Below are 20,562 nucleotides of genomic sequence, written 5' to 3'. Positions count from 1 at the left end.
GGACAAAATTATTTAAATAAACTTAAAATATTTTATTTTGTCTAAAAATTTACCGCGGGGTTGCAATATGTCTGCGCCCATTTAAACAGTGCGCGGTAAACGCTTAAGTCTGAATAAGATGTGGTGAATTATGGCAAGCACAGCAGCTTTGAAAATGTAAGTTGCTGATTGGTTTGGTTTACAGAAATTCAATATGAGTGAAGAATAAATGTTGAATGTTATTCCGTCTAATTCAGATTAAATTATCAAATTTCTGTCATTAGAGTCTACCACAAGTTGAAGTTGTTGGGGGGCATTTCAACATCTTTGTAAAAATAAAAATAAAAACGTGCCAAATCTAGTTAACTAGGCTGGTTGGCTAGCTATATACAGTCGTGTGCCAAAAGTCTTCGTAACTTTAAGTTTTCCCTATATATTCTATGTATTTTTACATTTTTTCTTAGATTTTTCCTGATCTCATCTAGGCGCAGATTTTAATCAAATTTGGCATACTTGTAGAAAGTTATCTACATTTTCAACTAATAATATTTACATAATTATCCTTTATGCACTTTTTGAGAAAACCGTATTTCATTACCACACAATACTTTTGCGTTACATTTTGGTAAAAACAAATAGGGAAATGACGTCATAAGTGTAAGTAGTGCACAAAAAAGATACATATTTTGAAAACAAAATATCGGAAAATTTTACAAATATTATGAACTGAAAGTGTAGATAATTCTCTACAAGTATGCTAAAATTGAGTAAAATCCGCCAATAGATGAGTTAAGGAAAAATCAAAGAAAAAGTGTAAAAATACATAGAATATATAGGGAAAAAATAAAACTTTCGAAGACTTTTGGCAAGTTACTGTAGGTGAAAGGCGACACTACACCACCTGATCACCCTGTATATATCACAGTCATTGGAGTACAAACTTAGTCCATCAGTCTGCATTAAACCCTAGTCACAGAAAGAATCAACATTGGTCACCCAGTGCTCGGTCATATGGCTTTTTCCCTAGCACTGGTAGTATGCTTAGCAGGGAGACTTTCGAACCTAAGTATTACTAGCTATAGTGTAATGTTGAGTCTTGAGGATGAATACTTAAAAAGTAAGGGAGGCAACCAGGTATCTGAATCGGTGAAGCAAACTCTGACTAAAGCTTGTGTTCAGAGGGTCTCTGATTCAAATCCCAGTCTAGCGGTGCATTTTTTCGCTCCAACTACAAATTATGTGACCTTTCACATATTGTTTAAGTAGCCAATATTTTTCTTTACAGACTTGTAGCTGGAGACGTGGATGGGAATTTTGATCAACTTTTTTCAAGGATAAGAAGTATTCAAAAGAAAAGTGGGAATTTTGATGTAGGTCAAACATTGTTCCTTAGTTTTCTGCTATGAAACTGATGACATTTTATTTTTTTCTTGGGGGGGGGCTTATGAATAATTAGTGGATCCAAGGTTTTATAAGTAGAAGGATTTGTCACTCAAGGTCTTTTGGACAAATAGGTCGCAAGAGCTTTTGTTTTTGTGCACTGAACATGATGTTGGGCGACGAACGATTTCCCTTTTACATCTGCCGGCGCACCCATTGATGTACGTAGCTAACGGGTACGAGGGTAATTGCCTTTTTACTTTCTGAAGGGGACCGTCATTTCATGAGCTGTCGTAATTTTTCAACAGAAATTTAAGACAATTCTTCTAAATCTTCTGTCCTAAAGCAAGTACTAAACGTTGTGAAATTTAATGAACTTTACATTGGTGTTTCTTTTCACTCATATAAGACAAGTATTTGATGAGAAAAATGGTTTTTATTCCCGGTTCATAGGCGTCTGGTGTGGTGTTAAGTAGTGTAAAGAGACAGTGACAAATCCTTCTCACTTATAAATCCTTGGTGGATCAGAATTAAATTTGGCGTAGTTAGTCATTGAGATTACCTAAACTAAATGTTTTTCTCTGAGGTTATTGACCTGTCTAATCAAATGTATTTTATATTTTTTTCCCTTAGAAATCTCCGAGATCTCTCTCTCTCTCTCTCTCTTGAGCTCTCTTTCTGATAAAAAGATTGCAGTGTGTCATCAGTGTCACTGTATTTACAACATATAAATATATTTTGATCTGAATGTTCTACATTTGTATAAATATATCTTGATCTAAATGTTCTGCATTTGTTTTAATAGCTACTATTATGTGTTGGAGATTTCTTTGGCAAAGATGATAGTACATGGAAGCCATATTTAGCTGGTGAGAAAAAAGGTATGTGTAATAAAAAATACTCGGTCACCTGTTATGAAAACAGAATAATAATTGCAAAGCATTGATTTCCTCAGAGATCTGTTATCATTTCCCTGACACAATTTTGCAACTTTCATTGAGTCCTTGGAGAATATAAGCACTTTTGCCAGTATACCAGCTAATTAGTTTGATCTTTTTAAAGTTTCTGTTTCTTTCACCTACAGAATTGGATTTTTAATGTTTTCTTGCATGTCTTATTGTATTATTGAAATCACAAGTTACCCACATCATGTGTTATTACATTAAATGTCATATATGTCATGTAGAATAAGCTCGTCGAGTATGGAAGGGAAATAACTCTGACAGACTCTTGTAGAATGTTTGTGTGTAATGCATTGTTTACTGTTACAGTACCTCTGAGTACCCTGATTTTAGGCCCTAATCAACCGAACCATGTCAGCTACTACAGCGGGAAGGACGGCTCAGAGCTGTGTGACCACATCACATACCTTGGTGGGTTTATTCAAAGTCATTTTATTCCTTTTTAGAAGAAAGGGGTAAAAATTCCTGTTATGGATATTGGGAAACATATTCTTCAAGATGGGTAGGAATGTTATAAAAATGGTTATTTGACACAACCAACAAAATTATTACTTGTGGAGTTTCGATAACCTCACTGTAATCTTCATCAGATGTAAATACAATGTGTTTACACTGAGGAGGTGTGTTGGTACGAGAATCTCAGTGTGTAAGCGTGTACAATATATATGATGAATGTTTTGATAGACACTTGATATGGTCAATTAAATGAATGAATGATGGAGCATTAAAATAAATAAAAATTTTGGGTCATAGTGAACAACATTTCACATGATACTGTACGGTTTTATAGAATTATATAAACATACATCACAGTATAAACTTATATATGTAGTACATTTAAAAGCTTCCCTTTTTGGTGGTTTGGTTGTTTAGAGTCAAGATTTAGGTTATAACTGTCTACTTTAGACTTTACCCCTCCTCCTATCTCAACACAGGCTCGGGACTGGCCATCGCCTTCCTACCTTAATGGTCAGCTCCCCAGCTTTTAAAGGGACAATGCAGTGAAGTTCATTTTCGCAACATATCCATGAAGACAATTTTATATAAATGATAAAACTATTGTTATACATCCTTTATTACAATAATAAAAAAAATTCAGTGGCTTAAGTAAGAATGATTTGAGTAATTCTAGATATAAGATGCTTTACTTCACTGATGCAAGTTCAGCCTATGCGACGTAGCTAACACCAATTTATAATGCGGGGAGTGAGGTATTTGTCGCATTGTACACACTGACTAAATATCCGTAGACATTTTCAGGCGACGATAACAACTAATAGCAAAATAAAACAATAACTCCATATTCCTAATAAATAATTTGTTTTTTAGGTAAAAAAGGAATGTTTACTGGATCATCTGGCTTACAGCTTGCCTACCTCAGTGGTCTAGAGAGTTCCGATGAAAAGGGAGACGATACCCATTTTTGTAACAAAGACATCTCCTCTCTCACCCTCCCAGTCATTTCAGACTCCAAGTTTAAAGGTGTGGATATCCTGATCACATCTCAGTGGCCGAGAGGAGTCGACAAATATGGAATCAAAATGGTAAAGTATCAGTACATTATATTACAGATAATGCAAATCTACGAATCTTTGTAACTTACACTGATACAATTAACAACGATTTGGAAGCTTAGTGGTAGTACATATGATTAACATGACCAGGTACAGAGAACTCCAGCTATTTACATAAGACTTATTTAAATAATTTGGCTGTTTGCATAAAATTTTGTGGTCCTGATTATTTCCTTTTTGATCTTTCTATTTCAACTCTGTGTATTTGCATCACTTTTTACATGATCTCTGCTTTTTCAAATAAAGATCCTGTAAATTCTATAGATAAAAAGTGGTATTTTTCAGTTTTCTGATGTATTTGTAAATTTTTACTATATTTCTTTATAAAAAAAATGCTCTGAATTGTTTTATTGCCTCAGGCATGACATGAGTAAAATAAGGAAAGAACGACTGGAATTTTATGATAATTTGAAGCAATTTTAGAAGAACAAATATTCCATCCATTGTTTTCCAGGATGCTAAACAATAATGTCATGTGCTCACAGTAGAGTATTTTACAGGAGTCGGTGGACACTTCATCTAATGGTTCTATTGCTGTATCACAACTAGCCATGCATCTCCAACCGCGTTATCACTTCGCGGGGATGGAGGGAGAGTTTTATGAACGGCAGCCATACAGGTGGGTTCTAAGTGTGTGAAAGAGCATGCGCTTTTCGTTTTTTAGACCTTTTCACTGTATATATATGTTATCAATGAGTGAAGACAAACTGTTTTTGGTTTTGTTTTGGTGTCAGCATAGCATCAGCAAAATAATAGGTTATATATCTAAATTGTCAAACATATTATTATGTATTATGTATGGCTTATCAAATTGCTGGAGCCGTGTCTTTTCACTTACCATGAGTGCTATCTGATGTGATAATTTGATAAATAAGTTTCAAATACAATATAAAATTGTTTATCCTGAGTTTAACTTTCCATTCTGTAGGAATCATAAAGTTTTGGCAGATAAGGAAAAACATGTGACCAGGTTTATAGGCATGGCCAACACAAGTAATAAAGAAAAGAAGAAGGTAAGCTTTTGTTCCATACTACTCCTTTGCAAATACTGTACAAATTGTACATGTTATTTTACTGATAGCAATGTTCATATTAAACATGGTGACCAGATGTAAATGTAACTCAATATTCTGAAACATGGTAACCGATATAGTCCAGACAGACATCAAGAAGGTGATGTGGCCAAAGATTGTTAACAGATTTTTGTGACAGAACTCAAGCCTCTGAGTTTAACACATCTTTGTGACATTCTGTGTCAGACCTGAGGTGACCATTAAGGCTCATGAGCCTCTTGTTTTGTAAAGTATTACTACTTTTGATAACCAATGTCAAACACTTATTAATCCTACGATGTAGTTTGAGGACTTCTCAATCCCAGTCTGTCTTGTGGAAATTTTAAGTTATTATTGTCATTTGCAGTACTTGTATGCCTTCAATATTGTACCCCTAAGTGTCATGGATCCTACAGAACTCACCAAACAGCCAGCCGATGTGACAGAGTGTCCATATAAACTGACCATGTCCAAGCAGGCTCTACAGAAAGAGGTACTGACCACTTGGAGTCTATAAAATGTATATCTAATAAAACCATAAAAATACGGTCAAAATTCTGTAAGACTTATAATTTATGTAGTATGTAATTTTACTGACAATGTTGTTGGTTCTGTCAATAGATACAGTAAAAGAATTTATTTTTACAACATACAATTTTTGCCTAATAATTGTATAAAATCATATAAATACATTGTTTGTAAAAACCTTGGTCACGAATATGTGAATAACAATGATGTGAACCATTGTATACTGGAGTTATTGCCATACTGGATATAAAGTGTTTTACATTTCTTACTATGTGTGAAACAAACTACATCTATATGTACATGTAATTTATCTTTTAGATGTGTTTTTCTGTATTTGATATAATGAAAGCATGTACATCTGTACCATCATCTGATATTTCATTAGACAGAAGAAAAGGCTGGACAGTTTTTCTATGACATGACAGAGAAGAAGAGTTCTAAAAGGAAAGGACACGATGGAGGTGGCCCTGATAGGAAGAAAAAGCATCGTAAGCATATTGTAACATCGATTAAATAATATCAATCACCACAGTTTGGAGAAGGACCATCATCTGAAGAAACCTTAAGAGGACAAATCTGGTAGACAGTTATAGATTTAACAAACCTGCTCTGAAGCTGCTGTGATTGATATTTTTAAGTCAATTTTCCCAGTAAAGTCACATGGCATACCTCTGGTATCCAGTAAAAGGACTGGAGGAACCAGCCAGCTTATCGCGATCAGCGTTGGCTTTATGACCTTAATCCGATATTGTAACATGAATCGTTTGGTGTAATTTATAATAAATAAAGATAACCATTTACTGGTGTTACCTAACGTAATAGGTAGATATGTACTTGAAACTGAATGCCAGATAACAATTTACTGTTGTTACCTAATGTAATAGGTAGATATGTACTTGAAACTGAATGCCACTTCAATCTGATGTTGATAGCCCAGCCAACCGGTCCATGTTGGTTCTGTCTCGGTAGTCCAGAGGTCGAGAAACACCTAGTGGTCAGTGTGGGAGATCATGTAAGTACTGTATTGTTATCTAGTGGTCAGTGTGAGAGATCATGTAAGTACTGTGTTGTTATCTAGTGGTCAGTGTGGGAGGTCATGTAAGTACTGTGTTGTTATCTAGTGGTCAGTGTGGGAGATCATGTAAGTACTGTGTTGTTATCTAGTGGTCAGTGTGGGAGATCATGTAAGTACTGTGTTGTTATCTAGTGGTCAGTGTGGGAGGTCATGTAAGTACTGTGTTGTTATCTAGTGGTCAGTGTGGGAGATCATGTAAGTACTGTGTTGTTATCTAGTGGTCAGTGTGGGAGATCATGTAAGTACTGTGTTGTTATCTAGTGGTCAGTGTGGGAGATCGTGTAAGTACTGTGTTGTTATCTAGTGGTCAGTGTGGGAGGTCGTGTAAGTACTGTGTTGTTATCTAGTGGTCAGTGTGGGAGATCGTGTAAGTACTGTGTTGTTATCTAGTGGTCAGTGTGGGAGATCGTGTAAGTACTGTGTTGTTATCTAGTGGTCAGTGTGGGAGATCGTGTAAGTACTGTGTTGTTATCTAGTGGTCAGTGTGGGAGATCGTGTAAGTACTGTGTTGTTATCTAGTGGTCAGTGTGGGAGATCATGTAAGTACTGTGTTGTTATCTAGTGGTCAGTGTGGGAGATCATGTAAGTACTGTGTTGTTATCTAGTGGTCAGTGTGGGAGATCATGTAAGTACTGTGTTGTTATCTAGTGGTCAGTGTGGGAGATCATGTAAGTACTGTGTTGTTATCTAGTGGTCAGTGTGGGAGATCGTGTAAGTACTGTGTTGTTATCTAGTGGTCAGTGTGGGAGATCATGTAAGTATTGTTAGCTCACCTGGTCCAAAGGACTGAGGTGAGCTTATGGGATACCGCAGCGTCCGGCGTCCGGCGTCCGGCGTCCGTCAACAATCGACTTCTTCTCCATAACTGCTGGTCGGATTTCAATAAAATTTGACTGGTAGCATCCTGATGGGCTACTAACTGAAAATTGTACAAATGATGGGGCTGACCCCCCGGGGGCCTGAGGGGCGGGCCAAAGGGGGTCAATTTGGCTATTTCCATATAAACGACTTCTTCTCTGCAACTAAGCATGGGATAGCACCCATAATGCAATGGTAGCATCCTTATAGGGTCGGGATTCAAAATTGTACAAATGATGGGGCTGACCCACAGGGGGCCTGAGGGGCGGGGTCAAATGGGGTCAATTTGGCTATTTCCATATAAACGACTTCTTCTCTGAAACTAAGCATGAGATAGCACTCATAATGCAATTGTAGTATCGTTGTAGGGTGGGAATTCAAAATTGTACAAATAATGGGGCTGACCCTCCCGGGGGCCTGAGGGGCGGGGTCAAAAGGGGCCAATTTGGCTATTTCCATATAAACAACTTCTTCTCTGAAACTAAGTATGGTATAGCACCCATAATGCAATGGTAGCATCCTTATAGGGTGGGGATTCAAAATTGTGCAAATGATAGGGCTGACCCCCGGGGGACCTGAGGGGCGGGGTCAAAAGGGGTCAATTTGGCTATTTCCATATAAACGACTTCTTCTCTGCAACTAAGCATGGGATAGCACCCATAATGCAATGGTAGCATCCTTATAGGGTCGGGATTCAAAATTGTACAAATGATGGGGCTGACCCACAGGGGGCCTGAGGGGCGGGGTCAAATGGGGTCAATTTGGCTATTTCCATAATAACGACTTCTTCTCTGAAACTAAGCATGAGATAGCACTCATAATGCAATTGTAGTATCGTTATACGGTGGGAATTCAAAATTGTACAAATAATGGGGCTGACCCTCCCGGGGGCCTGAGGGGCGGGGTCAAAAGGAGCCAATTTGGCTATTTCCATATAAACAACTTCTTCTCTGAAACTAAGTATGGTATAGCACCCATAATGCAATAGTAGCATCCTTGTAGGCTGGGGATTCCAAATTGAGCAAATGATAGGGCTGACCCCCGGGGGCCTGAGGGGCGGGGTCAAAAGTGGTCAATTTCCTTATAAATGACTTTTTCTCTGCAACTTAACATGGGATTGCGCTCATAATGCAATGGTTATATCCTTATAGGGTTTGGATTCAAAATTTTGCAAATGATGGGGCTGACCCCCCCGGGAGCCTGAAGGGTGGGGTCAAAAGGGGTCAATTTAGCTATTTCCATATAAACGACTTCTTCTCTGCAACTAAGAATGGAAGAGCACTTATAATGCAATGGTAGCATCCTTATAGGGTTGGGATTTGAAATTGTACAAATGATAGGGCTGACCCCCGGGGCCTTAAACGGCAATAGATGCGAGGTCAAAAAGGTCAATTAGGCTACTATTTTCATATAAATTACTTTGTCTCTGAACCTTTGTATTGGATAGCATATTTGTATGGTATCAATAGCATCATTGTATGGTTGTGATTCAAAATTAAACTTTGGGAGTCAATTTTGCTTATTTTTCTAATTGTCAGATTCTTGTGATAATTACTAACAAAAAACCAGGTGAGCGATACAGGCCCTCTGGGCCTCTTGTTTTGTTATCTAGTGGTCAGTGTGGGAGATCGTGTAAGTACTGTGCTGTTATCTAGTGGTCAGTGTGGGAGATCGTGTAAGTACTGTGTTGTTATCTAGTGGTCAGCGTGGGAGATCATGTAAGTACTGTGTTGTTATCTCGTGGTCAGCGTGGGAGATCATGTAAGTACTGTGTTGTTATCTAGTGGTCAGTGTGGGAGATGATGTAAGTACTGTGTTGTTATCTAGTGGTCAGTGTGGGAGATCATGTGAGTACTGTGTTGTTATCTATTGGTCAGTGTGGGAGATCATGTGAGTACTGTGTTGTTATCTATTGGTCAGTGTGGGAGGTCATGTAAGTACTGTGTTGTTATCTAGTGGTCAGTGTGGGAGATCATGTAAGTACTGTGATGTTATCTAGTGGTCAGTGTGGGAGATCATGTAAGTACTGTGTTGTTATCTAGTGGTCAGTGTGGAAGATCATGTAAGTACTGTGTTGTTATCTAGTGGTCTGTGTGGGAGATCATGTAAGTACTGTGTTGTTATCTAGTGGTCAGTGTGGGAGATCATGTAAGTACTGTGTTGTTATCTAGTGGTCAGTGTGGGAGATCATGTAAGTACTGTGTTGTTATCTAGTGGTCAGTGTGGGAGATCATGTAAGTACTGTGTTGTTATCTAGTGGTCAGTGTGGGAGGTCATGTAAGTACTGTGTTGTTATCTAGTGGTCAGTGTGGGAGATCATGTAAGTACTGTGTTGTATCTAGTGGTCAGTGTAGGAGATCGTGTAAGTACTGTGTTGTTATCTAGTGGTCAGTGTGGGAGATCATGTAAGTACTGTGTTGTTATCTAGTGGTCAGTGTGGGAGATCATGTAAGTACTGTGTTGTTATCTAGTGGTCAGTGTGGGAGATCATGTAAGTACTGTGTTGTTATCTAGTGGTCAGTGTGGGAGATCATGTAAGTACTGTGTTGTTATCTAGTGGTCAGTGTAGGAGATCATGTAAGCACTGTGTTGTTATCTAGTGGTCAGTGTGGGAGATCATGTAAGTACTGTGTTGTTATCTAGTGGTCAGTGTGGGAGATCATGTAAGTACTGTGTTGTTATCTAGTGGTCAGTGTGGGAGGTCATGTAAGTACTGTGTTGTTATCTAGTGGTCAGTGTGGGAGGGCATGTAAGTACTGTGTTGTTATCTAGTGGTCAGTGTGGGAGGTCATGTAAGTACTGTGTTGTTATCTAGTGGTCAGTGTGGGAGATCATGTAAGTACTGTGTTGTTATCTAGTGGTCTGTGTGGGAGATCATGTAAGTACTGTGTTGTTATCTAGTGGTCAATCTAAATGTTTTATGTATTACAGAATTACCTGACCTTATATTGGTTGATAGAGTTTGAATATTATATCTTAATATTTTATGTATTACAGAATTACCTGGCCTTAGATTGGTTGATAAATTATATCTAAATATTTTATGTCTTACAGAATTACCTGACCTTATATTGGTTGATAGAGTTTGAATATTATATCTAAATATTTATGTCTTACAGAATTACCTGGCCTTATATTGGTTGATAGAGTTTGAATATTATATCTAAATATTTTATGTCTTACAGAATTACCTGGCCTTAGATTGGTTGATAGAGTTTGAATATTATATCTAAATATTTTATGTCTTACAGAATTACCTGACCTTATATTGGTTGATAGAGTTTGAATATTATATCTAAATATTTTATGTCTTACAGAATTACCTGGCCTTATATTGGTTGATAGAGTTTGAATATTATATCTAAATATTTTATGTCTTACAGAATTACCTGGCCTTAGATTGGTTGATAGAGTTTGAATATTATATCTAAATATTTTATGTCTTACAGAATTACCTGGCCTTAGATTGGTTGATAGAGTTTGAATATTATATCTAAATATCTTATGTATTACAGAATTACCTGGCCTTAGATTGGTTGATAGAGTTTGAATATTATATCTAAATATTTTATGTCTTACAGAATTACCTGACCTTATATTGGTTGATAGAGTTTGAATATTATATCTAAATATTTTATGTCTTACAGAATTACATGACCTTATATTGGTTGATAGAGTTTGAATATTATATCTAAATATTTTATGTATTACAGAATTACCTGGCACTGGCCAAAGGTGGGTTAGTAGAGGACCATATTCTGATACTGCCCATTGGTCATCATCAGTCTACGGTGTTGGCTCCCTCCGAGGTCGTGGAGGAAATTGAAAAGTAAGTGATCAATGTTTCATAACTGAACATTGATATTATTAAAGGGACAATTCAGGCAAAAAGAACATTAAAATGTGTACATATGTTGGAAAAAAACCCAGTTCTAATGGAAATTAGATCAGTCGGTTTTACTGTGATATGCCAAAAAAGCCCATGGTGGCGAAATGCGTGTGGAGTGTTCAAACTCGCTCTCTGTCCGCCATTACACATTGTGGTCGAACATCTTGTATGCCGAACCCCGTCCCTTGCTCGTAGAGTAATGCTACTTTTGTCTAGAAGTGCTCAAATCGCTCCGACAGTATTGTGTTTACCTTATAAGGTGAATTGACTCGTCTAAAAAAATCATTTTATCACCTCCACAGTGGTTATGCAGTTCATTTGTTTAACGTGTGTGACGTGGGCTCGGGTATAGATACAGCGTACATATTTTACCTGCTGAATCGTATTGATCAACGATTTATAATTACAACGGTATAGATTAAAATACTTAACAATGACATGGAATTTGTCAATATTTTATGTTAAATGTTTCATAAGAAATATAGAACAATACATTTATGCCATAATTTGCTTCTTGGTTATGTAAAAGAATTAGCCTGAGTGAATTGTCCCTTTAAGAAGAAGGCATTTGATTGAAATCATTTGATGCCCCTGTGATGAAATGGATGAGTTGATTACCCATATCCTTCCTGTACCATCCTATTCTGTTACATCTATCTTGCTTTGCTATATGGAGGCAGGATTGTCATACTGTCACTTCTAGTCTACCTTAAATTAGATACAGTATCTTCCATTTATATTTGATTACCAGGTATTTACAGTTTCCACTGACTTGGAATCAATAACCATGCTTTCTAGTATGATCATTATCAGTGTGTAATGATAGTACAACACTTGCAGGATTCTATTGTTACAGGAATAGCTAACGTAAGTGGCGGGAAAAAACCCCACTTTTGGTGGGAACATATGATTAGGGCTGTTCCAGCAAAACATATATGGCACCCAGGGAAGGCACTTTAAAAAATAGTATGTGCCATAGTGGGTTCAAAATAAAATCACTTCTGTGCCAGGGTGGCATTTCAATAAAATCCCTTCTGTGGGTGGGTCTATCTGAAGCATTTGTAACCTTTTGAAATAGAATGCAAAATTTGTGTTTTATAATGTTGCCGTAAATCATCCTGACTACAAAAATAACTGTTGAGAAAAATTTTAATTTCTGACTATAATAATGTTTTGTTCATCTTCAATAAATAACAATTATTTTATTTTCTGGGTGTTCTGATATAATAATGACAAAATATTTATCTAAAACATATCATATCCATTCAAACTTGTCATTGGTACAGAGAAACAATGGATTAGTTTTGGCATTATCCTGTTGTCATCAACAGATCTTTATTTAAATTCACTGGTATTTATCAAGGAAGTCAAGGAAAAAATGGCAGTTCACAAGCTTCAGTGTCAATGTCCAGATGTCTACTCTTGCATTAAGCTTGTGAAACACTTTGGTATCAGTAGTAGAATTTCCGCTGGTTCTATGAGGATTGTATCTTTATACAGTAATAGATGCAGCACATCAAACAATAGTTCACTGCACCATATATAGTGCAATTTTGTCCTGGGACTCTTTAGTGATGCTAGAAATCAAAATATGTAAATCCAAAAAGATGTTGGAGCAAAATGAAAAAAATCAAATCGTCTCTATGCCATGGTCTCGTTCATAAAAAAATAGATATGTGTGGGGGTCAACAAAATTGAAAATCACTTCTATCGATGAGTCTCCAATTTCAAAGTGCCTTCCCCCCCTACCATATATGTTTTTCTGGAACAGCCCTTACAATGAGCTGTTCAATCGAATTCGTTGGCGATGACAAGAGAGAAAACAATATGGGTATTTAAAAAAAATATGCAACTGTCGTGAAAATAAATAATATTAATTTATGTGAAATACTGTGACTATAAGGAATAGAGTTTTATTTTGTTGAAATTATGAGAGTATAATGGTAATGGAGCCAGTGTAAATTTTATGTAGCTCGGCTTCGCCGGGGTTACAGAATTTACATGTGCTCCATTATCATTATACTCTCATAACTTCAATAAAATAAAACTGTATTCCTTAAATCTTCCATTTTGGCTGGCTTATCCAAGACCAAGAAGCCACCTTTACTTTGATTTTGTATGTTTACAGGTACAAGTCTGCATTGAAGAAATGTTACAAATCTTTGGGGAAGGCTGTAGTTTTCTTTGAGAGAAACTACAGGACTCAGCATCTCCAGATTCAGGTTTGTGTGAAAAATTAATATCATCTGTGTAAAAGAAAAAGAATGAATTACTTTGATTGGCACCTGTTAAAAATGGTATTAACAATGGTTGGTGATATTTAACATACATGTAGGTTAGTGATGTAAGGCTAATACATATAAATTCCATATCTCTGGTGAATGCGAGACAAGAGAAATCATTAGGTTATTTGATAACGCATTCAATTTTGAAATAATTTCATCATGCAAAACAAATTGACTTGCAATTGATATCACTTTAATTGACCTAGACTATTAACGAGACGTTTAACAATTTAACCAAACCAAAACTTTGGACATTTTGTACCTTTATAAAGTGTGTTTTTATTGTAGGTTGTCCCCGTACCTGTATAATGTGTGTTTATATTGTAGGTTGTCCCCGTACCTGTATAATGTGTGTTTATATTTGTAGGTTGTCCCCGTACCTGTATAATGTGTGTTTATATTGTAGGTTGTCCCCGTACCTGTATAATGTGTGTTTATATTGTAGGTTGTCCCCGTACCTGTATAATGTGTGTTTATATTGTAGGTTGTCCCCGTACCTGTATAATGTGTGTTTATATTGTAGGTTGTCCCCGTACTGTATAATGTGTGTTTATATTGTAGGTTGTCCCCGTACCTGTATAATGTGTTTTATTGTAGTTGTCCCCGTACCTGTATAATGTGTGTTTATATTGTAGGTTGTCCCCGTACCTGTATAATGTGTGTTTATATTGTAGGTTGTCCCTACCTGTATAATGTGTGTTTATATTGTAGGTTGTCCCCGTACCTGTATAATGTGTGTTTATATTGTAGGTTGTCCCGTACCTGTATAATGTGTGTTTATATATGTAGGTTGTCCCCGTACCTGTATAATGTGTGTTTATATTGTAGGTTGTCCCCGTACCTGTATAATGTTATAGTTGTTATATGTGTATTGTAGGTTGTCCCCGTACCTGTATAATGTTGTTTATATTGTAGGTTGTCCCCGTACCTGTATAATGTGTGTTTATATTGTAGGTTGTCCCGTACCTGTATAATGTGTATATTGTAGGTTGTCCCCGTACCTGTATAATGTGTGTTTATATTGTAGGTTGTCCCCGTACCTGTATAATGTGTGTTTATATTGTAGGTTGTCCCCGTACTGTATAATGTGTGTTTATATTGTAGGTTGTCCCCGTACCTGTATAATGTGTGTTTATTATTTGTAGGTTGTCCCCGTACCTGTATAATGTGTGTTTATATTGTAGGTTGTCCCCGTACCTGTATAATGTGTGTTTATATTGTAGGTTGTCCCCGTACCTGTATAATGTGTGTTTATATTGTAGGTTGTCCCCGTACCTGTATAATGTGTGTTTATATTGTAGGTTGTACCCGTACCTGTATAATGTGTGTTTATATTGTAGGTTGTCCCCGTACCTGTATAATGTGTGTTTATATTGTAGGTTGTCCCCGTACCTGTATAATGTGTGTTTATATTGTAGGTTGTCCCCGTACCTGTATAATGTGTGTTTATATTGTAGGTTGTCCCCGTATAATGTGTGTTTATTTGTAGGTTGTCCCCGTACCTGTATAATGTGTGTTTATATTGTAGGTTGTCCCCGTACTGTATAATGTTTTTTTGTAGTGTCCCTACTGTATAATGTGTGTTTATATTGTAGGTTGTCCCCGTACCTGTATAATGTGTGTTTATATTTGTAGGTTGTCCCCGTACCTGTATAATGTGTGTTTATATTGTAGGTTGTCCCCGTACCTGTATAATGTGTGTTTATATTGTAGGTTGTCCCCGTACCTGTATAATGTGTGTTTATATTGTAGGTTGTCCCCGTACCTGTATAATGTGTGTTTATATTGTAGGTTGTCCCCGTACCTGTATAATGTGTGTTTATATTGTAGGTTGTCCCCGTACCTGTATAATGTGTGTTTATATTGTAGGTTGTCCCCGTACCTGTATAATGTGTTTTATATTGTAGGTTGTCCCCGTACCTGTATAATGTGTGTTTATATTGTAGGTTGTCCCCGTACCTGTATAATGTGTGTTTATATTGTAGGTTGTCCCCGTACCTGTATAATGTGTGTTTATATTGTAGGTTGTACCCGTACCTGTATAATGTGTGTTTATATTGTAGGTTGTCCCCGTACCTGTATAATGTGTGTTTATATTGTAGGTTGTCCCCGTACCTGTATAATGTGTGTTTATATTGTAGGTTGTCCCCGTACCTGTATAATGTGTGTTTGTATATTGTAGGTAGTGTCCCCGTACCTGTATAATGTGTGTTTATATTGTAGGTTGTCCCCGTACCTGTATAATGTGTGTTTATATTGTAGGTTGTCCCCGTACCTGTATAATGTGTGTTTATATTGTAGGTTGTCCCCGTACCTGTATAATGTGTGTTTATATTGTAGGTTGTCCCCGTACCTGTATAATGTGTGTTTATATTGTAGGTTGTCCCCGTACCTGTATAATGTGTGTTTATATTGTAGTTGTCCCCGTACCTGTATAATGTGTGTTTATATTGTAGGTTGTCCCCGTACCTGTATAATGTGTGTTTATATTGTAGGTTGTCCCCGTACCTGTATAATGTGTGTTTATATTGTAGGTTGTCCCCGTACCTGTATAATGTGTGTTTATATTGTAGGTTGTCCCCGTATCTGTATAATGTGTGTTTTTATTGTAGGTTGTCCCCGTACCTGTATAATGTGTGTTTATATTGTAGGTTGTCCCCGTACCTGTATAATGTGTGTTTATATTGTAGGTTGTCCCCGTACCTGTATAATGTGTGTTTATATTGTAGGTTGTCCCCGTACCTGTATAATGTGTGTTTATATTGTATGTTGTCCCCGTACCTGTATAATGTGTGTTTATTTTGTAGGTTGTCCCCGTACCTGTATAATGTGTGTTTATTTGTATGTTGTCCCCGTACCTGTATAATGTGTGTTTATATTGTAGGTTGTCCCCGTACCTGTATAATGTGTGTTTATATTGTAGGTTGTCCCCGTACCTGTATAATGTGTGTTTATTTGTAGGTTGTCCCCGTACCTGTATAATGTGTGTTTATATTGTAGGTTGTCCCCGTACCTGTATAATGTGTGTTTATATTGTAGGTTGTCCCCGTACCTGTATAATGTGTGTTTTTTGCTACTGTATAATGTATTGTATAATGGTGTTTATATTGTAGTTGTCCCCGTACCTGTATAATGTGTATTTATATTGTAGGTTGTCCCCGTACCTGTATAATGTGTGTTTATATTGTAGGTTGTCCCCGTACCTGTATAATGTGTGTTTATATTGTAGGTTGTCCCCGTACCTGTATAATGTGTGTTTATATTGTAGGTTGTACCCGTACCTGTATAATGTGTGTTTATATTGTAGGTTGTCCCCGTACCTGTATAATGTGTGTTTATATTGTAGGTTGTCCCCGTACCTGTATAATGTGTGTTTATATTGTAGGTTGTCCCCGTACCTGTATAATGTGTGTTTATATTGTAGGTTGTCCCCGTACCTGTATAATGTGTGTTTATATTGTAGGTTGTCCCCGTACCTGTATAATGTGTGTTTATATTGTAGGTTGTCCCCGTACCTGTATAATGTGTGTTTATATTGTAGGTTGTCCCCGTACCTGTATAATGTGTGTTTATATTGTAGGTTGTCCCCGTACCTGTATAATGTGTGTTTATATTGTAGGTTGTACCCGTACCTGTATAATGTGTGTTTATATTGTAGGTTGTCCCCGTACCTGTATAATGTGTGTTTATATTGTAGGTTGTCCCCGTACCTGTATAATGTGTGTTTATATTGTAGGTTGTACCCGTACCTGTATAATGTGTATTTATATTGTAGGTTGTCCCCGTACCTATTGACAGTGTCTGTGATATTAAGGAGACCTTTACGGAGTGTGCCCAGTCGGAGGGATTTGAGCTATTTGAGATTCCTAAGCACTCAGATTTAAAACAGGTACTCCCTTTGATTGAAAGCTAACATCGTTATTGACCTTTGCTTTAGTAACTGTCAAGGTCATCACCTTGAATCAGTATTAATTTTCCATAATTCAGTTTTTGAAAATAATAATTAATTTAGTCTTAAAAAGAATCATTTAATGATAAAATTATTTCTTTTTTCAAACTCCTTTTGCTTCTCAATCGATCCTACTCGTGCTTTTCCTCAAAGTTATGACATAGTCCAAGTGGTGGAGAAAACAACAGTGATAATAATCACTGTAATATCAGAGATGCATCATCAAATGATGTATCAGAACTGAGCACTATAATAATATACATGTGTATATTATATGACTAATTTGTTATTTACAGATTGTTCCACCTGGAGCTCCATACTTTTATACAGAATTACCCTCGGGAGACAAACTTTTACACAGAATATCAAAAAACTTCCCTCTACAATTTGGGAGGTAAATGATTAAGTTCGTGGGATAGAAATAGATCTAAGGATGTTTTAAAATCTGAAAGATACACAATAATATTAAATACACTCATGTTATATTCTAACTGATGCCAGTTACGAACAAAATTCTTATTATTACTTAAAATGGTGTCAAATATCATATCTTCCCTTATGGATGGATAATTCTATAAAAAGCAAAGACATAATATAGGATGTCAGCAATTAGTGTTTTTCAAAATTAGACATCTGCAATAAAAATGGCTTTCTACAGAGAGTTTAAGGAATAAAATTATAAAAACGTCTTGATAGAAATGTAGCATTTGTGTTGAGGAGAATTTTAAGTGTGTTACAGTTGGCAACTGCTTTCATAAGCAATGGAACTATTACCATGTGTTACAATACTCATTGGACAGATGACAAATCCTTGCATATGTTGACTATCCAATATTCAAATTTTAAAAATTCTTATCTTGTAGAGATGTATTGGCCAGTCCACAGATACTGAACATGACGGAGCGAGTGGATTGGAAAGCATGTAAAGTTAGCAAGGAGCGAGAGGCAGACCAGGCCTCGGACTTTAAATCTGTCTTCTCAGAGTTCGACTTCAATGAATTCGACTGAGGTGTACTGTTCAATGATGTGTATTGAAAATTTTTCCTTGGAAATGCGACTCCACAACATCTTGAAAGTCTTTAAAGTTCCTGATTGAAGAATTTGTCGCTTGAACGTGGAAAAAATCATAAGAATTGTACAAGTAATTGTCCAGAAAAAAACTTTATTCACCATTGGCATCTTAGTAAGATAAACATTGTGTTACATGATGCAAACTGAACAAGTACCAAGTTATGAGAGATTCTATACGGAGCTCAAACTTATAAAATAAGGATAATCTATGGGGTGGTACACCCAGAACCTAAAGGGTATTCCTTCCAAGCTCTGACCATTTTTTATGATTTACATAAGGTGATGAAAGATATAATAACATTAGGGTATAGATGATAAATTAAAGAATTTTTTTATCAAAATCAAAGACTTTTGTAATTGATTTACAAGGAATATCAAATCAACACTGCTGGTCATATAATTATATGCACTAGGAAACACGGACAGGAAATGTTAACATCTGATCTCAATGAATGAAATTGAATGAAATTTACATGAGAAATTGTATTATTACACTATTGACATTTACAACATCGGTCGATCAAATATTGATATAGCAACAGACCCTTGAACATTGGTAAGAGTGGGAAACCAGGGAAATACAAAGTATGAATGTTATAACATGATGTGATGTTGAAATCGACGGCTGTATGAAGTGAAATCGTTCACAGTGAAAGGAGAAGATGCAGAGACAGAATATCGTGCAGTCTTAGTAGGACTAAACATGAAAACATTTAAAACTCTAGTTTCATTTGTCAATGGATGAAGAGTTCAAGATTGGATTGGAGAGAAATCAGCAGTCAGGTTCAAAGCGGAGACAAGAAAGACATGGTTAGCAGTCAAGACTTTACGAGGCAGTCATTGTAGAGAGTAGAACTAGGGCGACAGAGAAGTACCAGATAAAATGATGACGAGAACTGTTCATAGCCTCCCAACTACAGTGACACAAGTAAATAGGGATATAGCAAATGGAGACAAGTGCTAATGGTGTAAAAGAGGTAGGAATTCTCTAAGTTGGTCTTTCAACATGATCGGTATCACATTACTAGACACACGAAGATGTTCTTTGAAACCCACAAACTAGAGACTATTGAAGAAGCACAGGAAACAACAGAATGCAGGTCAGTTGGTCAGGCTTGCTTGGTGAGCATAGAAGCCAAAGACGAACACTTAATAAAAGGGATACAACTTTAAGTCTTGAATGAGACAGTGACTGAGCGCTATTGTAGACTTTGAGATGAAGCAAATCCACCGAAGAGTACTAGATACTGTCTTCAGACGCGACACGTGTCTTCAGTTCCACCATACACAGAAACAGGTCTTGGTGGAGCAAGAGTACAATGTAACACCTTCACATGGGTGACCAACAAGTAGGTGATATATGTAGTATGTAGATCAGGTCGAGCAATTACAGAAATTAGGTCAAGAACAATGCGTCTGTCCAAATCAATAGAAATTGAATGTTTTGAAGTACACATGGAAGATGATTGAGCCTTAGTATTTAGGAAAAAACCGAATACAAAATAAGACCATCAGTAACATAGTACAAGCAGTAATTAAGAAGCGTGTCATGCAGGTTGTGCACGAGGCCAGAAAACATTAGCTGACTCACCATCTCAGTTCCGGGTTAGAGGTTGATACGTATTTCAGTGACGGATGGACTCTGGATGAATGAATGATCTAATAACATACTAGCCCGAGATACTCTGGCCCTGACACCAGACTTAGACATTATGACAGATAGATGTCTGGTTTAGGGCCAGAGCGCAGTAGTACTCGAAAACCTGGAATAAGCCGACACCGTTTGGTATCGAGCCAGGTACTCTCCGATTCAGACTGACCACCGAGAATCACCACTAACCTTAGTCTATTCAACAAATGAATATCATATCTACCCAAATATAGCAATCCGTCGAGATCTAAGATGATTTGCATACTACGAGAAAATGGCGACGACGACGAGGGAAATTTAAAGTTGCGG

At 36.8% G+C, this 20,562-nt stretch overlaps 1 protein-coding gene across 1 annotated transcript; it reads left to right on the top strand.

Moving 5' to 3' along the window:
- The first annotated feature begins 55 nt into the window (after window positions 1-55).
- On the top strand, window positions 56-18,935 carry LOC138329256 (CWF19-like protein 1). The gene is made up of 15 exons (XM_069276098.1): window positions 56-156; window positions 1,265-1,349; window positions 2,165-2,240; window positions 2,631-2,732; window positions 3,651-3,865; window positions 4,396-4,514; window positions 4,824-4,908; window positions 5,315-5,440; window positions 5,861-5,963; window positions 6,408-6,487; window positions 11,122-11,237; window positions 13,426-13,519; window positions 17,358-17,471; window positions 17,828-17,925; window positions 18,395-18,935. The coding sequence occupies exons 1-15, from the start codon at window positions 131-133 to the stop codon at window positions 18,537-18,539; spliced, it is 1,584 nt and encodes a 527-aa protein (XP_069132199.1). The 5' UTR covers window positions 56-130; the 3' UTR covers window positions 18,540-18,935.
- Window positions 18,936-20,562: the final 1,627 nt, after the last annotated feature.

The sequence above is a fragment of the Argopecten irradians genome, chromosome 8 (genome assembly GCF_041381155.1).
Source record: "Argopecten irradians isolate NY chromosome 8, Ai_NY, whole genome shotgun sequence".
NCBI classification, from domain to species: domain Eukaryota; kingdom Metazoa; phylum Mollusca; class Bivalvia; order Pectinida; family Pectinidae; genus Argopecten; species Argopecten irradians.
The sequence above is the reverse complement of the archived record's forward strand: the minus strand, read 5'-3'. Positions and strand labels throughout refer to the sequence as shown.